General features: G+C 42.3%; 1 protein-coding gene across 1 annotated transcript in view; it reads right to left on the reverse strand.

Moving 5' to 3' along the window:
- The window catches only part of LOC127563473 (sp110 nuclear body protein-like), a 56,535-nt gene extending 48,156 nt beyond the window's left edge, over window positions 1-8,379 (reverse strand). Inside the window, exons 1-8 of the mRNA XM_051999985.1 lie at window positions 8,279-8,379; window positions 7,390-7,485; window positions 6,492-6,587; window positions 5,605-5,700; window positions 3,826-3,930; window positions 2,919-3,023; window positions 1,081-1,185; window positions 177-281 (exon numbers count right to left, since the gene is read on the reverse strand). Of these exons, the coding sequence (XP_051855945.1) occupies window positions 177-281; window positions 1,081-1,185; window positions 2,919-3,023; window positions 3,826-3,930; window positions 5,605-5,700; window positions 6,492-6,587; window positions 7,390-7,462 (685 nt within the window). The 5' untranslated portion in view covers window positions 7,463-7,485; window positions 8,279-8,379. The remainder of the gene's footprint in view (window positions 1-176; window positions 282-1,080; window positions 1,186-2,918; window positions 3,024-3,825; window positions 3,931-5,604; window positions 5,701-6,491; window positions 6,588-7,389; window positions 7,486-8,278) is intronic.
- Window positions 8,380-8,481: the final 102 nt, after the last annotated feature.

Consider the following 8,481-nt stretch of genomic DNA (forward strand, 5'->3'; position numbering starts at 1 on the left):
TACATTGCCTTTAGAATCATATTATACTCAAGTGAGAAGAGGAAGACATGATGTGGCATGAGAGGTAAAGATGGGGCACAAGTACCTAAGAGAGAGAAGACAAAGAAGAGGAGGGGGTAAGACAAAAAGGATGTGGGTAAGAGTAGTGACATGAAGTCACCTAAAAGCACAAGTACCTGGGACAGAGCTTTGAGGAGCTCTTATAGCTGATGCCCTCTCAAAGTTACTCCTTTGAACAAGAGGTTCCATACTACCCTGAGGTGTTGATCCATGTGGAGTCACTAAACAGCAAAGGAAAATTTCAGTCAGAGAAAGAGGGAGATGCCCTGAGACTGACACCTCCCTGAATCTTCTTCTCATTTTTTCAGAAATCCTTGCCTAAGCCCTCTATACAACATTTAATCAACCTGCTCAGGTGCCTGCATGAATATACGGGGAAATATCCTTTGTGTGGCTGTTGGGAGTCTCCCAAAGCACATAGACTTAACCAGCCATAGAAGGGGAGGTGGGAGACAGGAGTAGATATCTGTCCTTGTACTCATAGGAGATGACAACTCAAGTCAAAGATAGCACAGCAAGAATTAATTGTCAATCCTTCAGTAACTCTAGGAGGAGATAATAGGAGATGTCTCTTCCTGTCTCCCTGCAACCTTAAGTGCCCCTGCCTCAAGATCCGATCTGGCTCTAGATTCCTTTTTCCACCTTTGAAGTGCTTGTGGTGTTTATGGAGGTAGAATAGAGCTGCTTAGGATCACCTTTCCCTGCATTTTTTTCCTGCAAATGTGGGGTGCATTGATTTTCATTGTGCAAAAGGTTTTAATTTCATGTAATAACATTTATCCATTTAACTTACTGAGATACTACAATTGTTAAAAAAGATGAAAAACCAAAGAAGCTTCCCTAAGAGACAGGAGACAGAGCCAATAGGTGATATGATACACTCAGATCATAAGAGAAGACAAGATGTAGCATGAGAGGCAAAGATGTGGCCTTGCAACCCGAGGGAGAGAAGACAAAACACAAAACTGAAAAAGGCAAGAAGGATTTGTAGACATAGAAAGTCACCTAAAACTCAAATACCTTTGACAGAGCCTGGAGGAGTTCTGACAGCTGATTCTCTCTTAGGACTGGTGCTATGAACAGAAGATCCCATACCAGTTTGTGATGTCAATCCCTCTGGAGTCATTAGGCAGCAAAGCAAAGCTTCAGTCAGAGAAGGAGGCAGATGCACAGGAACAAACACATGCCTAACCCTCCACTTCTTGTCAGAGAACCCTGTCTAAGTCTTCTATGCAGCTATCAATGGACCTGCCCATGTGCCAGCAACATAAGAAGGAATAGCACATTTGTTTGGCAGTTGGGAGTCCCCAGAACAGACAGACTTAACCAGCCCAGAAAATGCACATCAGAGACTGGAGCTAACACCTCTCCTTGGACTCATAGGAAGGGACAACTCCTGTTTAAAAGTCAACACAGTTAGACTCAGTTGCCTATGCTTTGGGAATGCCTATGGGAGACGTGGAGGATATCTTTTCCTGTCTCCCTTAACACATAGGTGATCCCATCTCAAGATCCCAAGTGGCTCTAGATTTGCCTTTGTATCCTTGAAATGCTTTTGGATTTGGATTAATGGTACATATTGTTATAGATTGATGGGGTGGAATAGGATTGTCCAAATCATATTTCTCCTCAGTTTTCTGCTCATTTTGGCAGCATTGATTTCATTTTGCAAAAAAGTTTTAATTTCATGTAATCAAAATTATCTGTTTTAATTCCTGAGATATTGTTATTCTTTCAAAGATGAAAAACCATGGGGGAAGCGCGCAGGGACTTGAGACACTGCCAGTAAGCAATATATTCTGCTCGGGTGACAGGAGGGAGACATGATGTGATATGAGGGTCATAGGTAAGGCCTGGTTAGCAAAGGACATGGGTAAGATGGGAAGGAACTGGGTAGTAGAGACAAGAGGTCTCTTAAAACTCAAATATCTTGAACAGAGCTTTGAGGAGGCCTGACAGCTGATGCCCACTCAAGGGTGATCCTCTGAATAAGAGATTCCAAGCTGTCTTATGGTTATTCATTTGGAATCACTAGACAGCAAAGGAAAGCTACATTCAATGAAAGAGGCAAATACACTGAGACACACACTTCCCTGACTCTTCTTCATATCTTTTCCAGAGATGCCTGCCTAAAGCATTGTATGTACTTGGAAGATGCTGCTCAGGTGCCAGAAAACATAAGAGGGGACATGTCTTTTGTGTGACTGTTGAGAGCCTTCCAGAGAAGCCAGATCTAACTAGCCCTGGAAAGGGAAATGGGAGACAGGATCCAACTCCTTTACTTGTACTAGGAAGGAAAAACTCCTGTGTAGAAGCCAGCACAAGTGGGCTCAGTTGCCTATGCTTTGGAAATGCCAGTGGCTGACAATGTAAGATGTCTTTTCCTTTATCCCTAAATGCATAGGTGCTCTCTACCCAACTGGCTCTAGATTCATCTCACCATCTTTCAAGTGCTTCTGGATTTGGACTAATAGTAGATATTCCTGCAGGTTGATGGGGGTGGAACAAGACTGCCAGGATCAAAATTTTCCCCAGTCTCTTGCTAACTTTGGCTGCATTGATTTGGTTTGTGAAAAAATGTTTTACTTTCATGTAATCAACTATCCATTTAAATTCCTGAGATATCACAATTGTTAGAAAAACAAAAGATGAAAAGCCAAAGGGATTTCCCAAGGAAATAGATACATCGCCTTTAGAATTATGTTATGCTCAAGTGACAGGAGGAATACATGATGTGGTATGAGAGGTAAAGATGGGACACAAGTACCTAAGAGGGAGAAGACAAAGAAGAGGAGTGGTTAAGATAAAAAGGATGTGGGTAAGAGTAGTGACATGAGATCCCCTAAAAGCCCAAATACCTGGGACAGAGATTTGAGGAGCCCTTACAGCTGATGCCCTCTCAAAGTTATTTCTCTGGACAGGAGGGTCCATACTGCCTTGGGGTGTTGGTCCACATGGAGTCACTAGACAGTAAAGAAAAACTTCAATCAGAGAAAGAGACAGATACCCTGAGACAGACACCTCCCTGAATTTTCTCATTTTTTTCAGAGATCCCTGCCTGAACCCTCTATGCAGTCTTTAATTGACCTGTTCAGGTGCCTGCATGAATAGAAGGGGGAAATCTCCCTTGTGTGGCAGTTGGGAGTCCCCCAAAGCATATAGATTTAATTAGTCATAGCAAGGGAGGTGGGAGACAGGAATAGACATCTGACCTTGTATTCATAGAATGGGACAGCTTGTGTCAAAGCTAGCTCAGCAAGAACTAATCATCAATCTCCCGGTAATGATAGGAGGAGACAATGGGAGATGTCTCTTCCTGTCTCCCTGCAACCTTAAATGCCCCCGCCTCAAAATCCCACCTGGTTCTAGATTCCTCTTTCCACCTTTGAAATGTTTATGGAGGTGGAATAGGCTGCTTAAGATCACCTTCCCCCCCAATTTCTTGCTAGTTTTGGCTGCATTGATTTTGTTTGTGCAAAAGGTTTTAATTTCATGTAATAAAATTTATCCATTTAACTTACTGAGATATTACAATTGTTAAAAAAAAAAAAAAAGAAAGAAAAAGAAAAACCAAAGGGGCTTCCCTAAGATTCAGGAGTCAGAGCCAATAAGTGAAATGATATACTCAGGTCATAAGAGGAAGATAGGTTATGGTATGAGGGACAAAAATTTGACCTGGTGACTCGAGGGGGAGAAGACAAAGCACAAAATTGAATAAGACAAGAAGGATTTGTAGACATAGGAAGTCACCTAAAACTCAAGTACCTTTGAGAGAGCCAAGAGGAGCCCTGACAGCTGATTCTCTCTCAAGACTGGTCTTCTGAACAGAAGATCCCATACTAACTTGTGAAGTCGATCCTTCTGGAGTGACTAGACAGCAAAAAAAAACTTCAATCAGAGAAAGAGGCAGATACCCTGAGACAGACACCTCCTTGAATCTTCTCATTTTTTTCAGAGATCCCTGCCTAAGTTCTCTATGCAACTCTTAATCCACCTGCTCAGGTGCCTGCACACATATAAAGGGAAATCAACTTTGTGTGGTTGTTGGGCGTCTCCCAAAGCAGATAGACTTAACCAGCCATAGAAGGGGAGGTGGGAGACAGGAATAGACATCTGTCCTTGTACTCATAAGAGGGGACAACTTCTGTCAAAGCTAGCACAGCCAGAATTAAGCGTCAATCCCTCAGTTGTGGTAGGAGGAGACAATGGGAGATGTCTCTTCTGTCTCATTGCAACTCCAAGTGCCCCTGCCTCAAGATCCCACGAGGCTCTAGATTCCTTTTTCCACCTTTGTATTGCCTGTGGTGTTTATGGAGGTAGAATAGAGCTGCTTAGGATCATCTTTCCCCCCAGTTTCTTGCTAGTTTTGGCTGCATTGATTTTGTTTGTGCAAAAGGTTTTAATTTCATGTAATAAAATTTATCCATTTAACTTACTGAGATACTACAAATATTAAAAAAAGATGAAAAACCAAAGGAGTTCCCTAAGAGATAGAGAGCCAATACGTGAAATGATATACTCAGGTCATAAGAGGAAGACAGGATATGATATGAGGGGCAAAAATGTGGCCTGGTGACTCGAGGGGGAGAAGACAAAGCACAAAATTGAATAAGAGAAGAAGGATTTGTAGACATAGGAAGTGACCTAAACTCAAGTACCTTTGAAAGAGCCTGGAGGAGTCCTGGCAGCTGATTCTCTCTCAAGACTGGTCCTCTGGGGAGAAGATCCTGTCCTAACTTGTGATGTTGATCCTTCTGGAGTGACTAGATAGCAAAGGAAAGCTTCAGTCAGAGAAGAAGGCAGATGCACAGGAAAAAACACATCCCTAACCCATCACTTCTTGTAAGAGAACCCTGTCTAAGGCTTCTATGCAGCTATCAATGAACCTGCCCATGTGCCAGCAACATAAGAAGGAATAGCACATTTGTTTGGCAGTTGGGAGTCCCCAAAACATATAGATTTAACCAGTCATAGAAAGGGAGGTGGGAGACAGGAGTAGACATCTGTCCTTGTACTCATAGGAGGGGACAGCTTGTGTCAAAGTGGGCTCAGCAAGAATTAATCATCAATCTCCTGGTAATGCCAGGAGGAGATAATGGGAGATATCTCTTCCTGTCTCCCTGCAACCTTAAGTGCCCCCGCCTCAAAATCCCACCTGGCTCTAGATTCCTCTTTCCACCTTTGAAGTGTTTATGGAGGTGGAATAGGCTGCTTAAGATCACCTTCCCCCCCAATTTCTTGCTAGTTTTGGCTGCATTGATTTTGTTTGTGCAAAAGGTTTTAATTTCATGTAATAAAATTTATCCATTTAACTTACTGAGATATTACAAATATTAAAAAAAGATGAAAAACCAAAGGGGTTCCCTAACAGATAGGAGACAGAGCCAATAGGTGAAATGATATACTCAGGTCATAAGAGCAAGACAGGATATGATATGAGGGGCAAAAATGTAGTCTGGTGACTCGAGGGAGAGAAGACAAAGCACAAAACTGAATAAGGCAAGAAGGATTTGTAGACATAGGAAGTGACCTAAACTCAAGTACCTTTGAAAGAGCCTGGAGGAGTCCTGGCAGCTGATTCTCTCTCAAGACTGGTCCTCTGGGCAGAAGATCCCATCCTAACTTGTGATTTTGATTCTTCTGGAGTGACAAGACAGCAAAGGAAAGCTTCAGTCAGAGAAGAAGGCAGATGCATAGGAAAAAACACATCCCTAACCCTGCACTTCTTGTCAGAGAACCCTGTCTAAGTTTTCTATGCAGCTATCAATGGACCTGCCCATGTGCCAGCAACATAAGAAGGAATAGCACATTTGTTTGGCAGTTGGGAGTCCTCAAAGCATATAGAGTTAACCAGTCATAGAAAGGGAAGTGGGAGACAGGAGTAGACATCTGTCCTTGTACTCATAGGAGGGGACAGCTTGTGTCAAAGTGAGAACAGCAAGAATTAATCATCAATTTCCTGGTAATGCTAAGAGGAGACAATGGGAGATGTCTCTTTCTGTCTCCCTGCAACCTTAAGTGCCCCCACCTCAAAATCTCACCTGGCTCTAGATTCCTCTTTCCACCTTTGAAGTGTTTATGGAGGTGGAATAGGCTGCTTAAGATCACCTTCCCCCCCAATTTCTTGCTAGTTTTGGTTGCATTGATTTTGTTTGTGCAAAAGGTTTTAATTTCATGTAATAAAATTTATCCATTTAACTTACTGAGATATTACAAATATTAAAAAAAAGATGAAAAACCAAAGGGGTTCCCTAACAGATAGGAGACAGAGCCAATAGGTGAAATGATATACTCAGGTCATAAGAGCAAGACAGGATATGATATGAGGGGCAAAAATGTAGTCTGGTGACTCGAGGGAGAGAAGACAAAGCACAAAACTGAATAAGGCAAGAAGGATTTGTAGACATAGGAAGTGACCTAAACTCAAGTACCTTTGAAAGAGCCTGGAGGAGTCCTGGCAGCTGATTCTCTCTCAAGACTGGTCCTCTGGGGAGAAGATCCCATCCTAACTTGTGATTTTGATTCTTCTGGAGTGACAAGACAGCAAAGGAAAGCTTCAGTCAGAGAAGAAGGCAGATGCATAGGAAAAAACACATCCCTAACCCTGCACTTCTTGTCAGAGAACCCTGTCTAAGTTTTCTATGCAGCTATCAATGGACCTGCCCATGTGCCAGCAACATAAGAAGGAATAGCACATTTGTTTGGCAGTTGGGAGTCCTCAAAGCATATAGAGTTAACCAGTCATAGAAAGGGAAGTGGGAGACAGGAGTAGACATCTGTCCTTGTACTCATAGGAGGGGACAGCTTGTGTCAAAGTGAGAACAGCAAGAATTAATCATCAATTTCCTGGTAATGCTAAGAGGAGACAATGGGAGATGTCTCTTTCTGTCTCCCTGCAACCTTAAGTGCCCCCACCTCAAAATCTCACCTGGCTCTAGATTCCTCTTTCCACCTTTGAAGTGTTTATGGAGGTGGAATAGGCTGCTTAAGATCACCTTCCCCCCCAATTTCTTGCTAGTTTTGGTTGCATTGATTTTGTTTGTGCAAAAGGTTTTAATTTCATGTAATAAAATTTATCCATTTAACTTACTGAGATATTACAAATATTAAAAAAAAGATTAAAAACCAAAGGGGTTCCCTAACAGATAGGAGACAGAGCCAATAGGTGAAATGATGAAATGATATACTCAGGTCATAAGAGCAAGACAGGATATGATATGAGGGGCAAAAATGTAGTCTGGTGACTCGAGGGAGAGAAGACAAAGCACAAAATTGAATAAGGCAAGAAGGATTTGTAGACATAGGAAGTGACCTTTCACTTTCAAGTACCTTTGAAAGAGCCTGGAGGAGTCCTGGCAGCTGATTCTCTCTCAAGACTGGTCCTCTGGGGAGAAGATCCCATCCTAACTTGTGATTTTGATTCTTCTGGAGTGACAAGACAGCAAAGGAAAGCTTCAGTCAGAGAAGAAGGCAGATGCATAGGAAAAAACACATCCCTAACCCTTCACTTCTTGTCAGAGAACCCTGTCTAAGTTTTCTATGCAGCTATCAATGGACCTGCCCATGTGCCAGCAACATAAGAAGGAATAGCACATTTGTTTGGCAGTTGGGAGTCCTCAAAGCATATAGAGTTAACCAGTCATAGAAAGGGAGGTGGGAGACAGGAGTAGACATCTGTCCTTGTACTCATAGGAGGGGACAGCTTGTGTCAAAGTGAGCACAGCAAGAATTAATCATCAATTTCCTGGTAATGCTAGGAGGAGACAATGGGAGATGTCTCTTCCTGTCTCCCTGCAACCTTAAGTGCCCCCACCTCAAAATCTCACCTGGCTCTAGATTCCTCTTTCCACCTTTGAAGTGTTTATGGAAGTGAAATAGGCTGCTTAAGATCACCTTCCCCCCCAATTTCTTGCTAGTTTTGGTTGCATTGATTTTGTTTGTGCAAAAGGCTTTAATTTCATGTAATAAAATTTATCCATTTAATTTATTGAGATATTGCAAATATTAAAAAAAAGATTAAAACCCAAAGGGGTTCCCTGAGAGATAGGAGACAGAGCCAATAGATGAAATGATATACTCAGGTCATAAGAGGAAGACAGGATATGATATGAGGGGCAAAAATGTGGTCTGGTGACTCAAGGGGGAGAAGACAAAGCACAAAATTGAATAAGGCAAAGTAGGATTTGTAGACATAGGAAGTCACCTAAAACTCAAGTACCTTTGACAGAGCCAAGAGGAGCCCTGACAGCTGATTCTCTCTCAAGACTGGTCTTCTGAACAGAAGATCCTGTACTAACTTGTGAAGTCGATCCTTCTGGAGTCACTAAACAGCAAAGGAAAGCTTCAGTCAGAGAAGAAGGCAGATGCATAGGAAAAAACACATCCCTAACCCTTCACTTCTTGTCAGAGAACCCTGTCTAA

This window comes from Antechinus flavipes, chromosome 4 (assembly GCF_016432865.1).
Source record: "Antechinus flavipes isolate AdamAnt ecotype Samford, QLD, Australia chromosome 4, AdamAnt_v2, whole genome shotgun sequence".
NCBI lineage: Eukaryota > Metazoa > Chordata > Mammalia > Dasyuromorphia > Dasyuridae > Antechinus > Antechinus flavipes.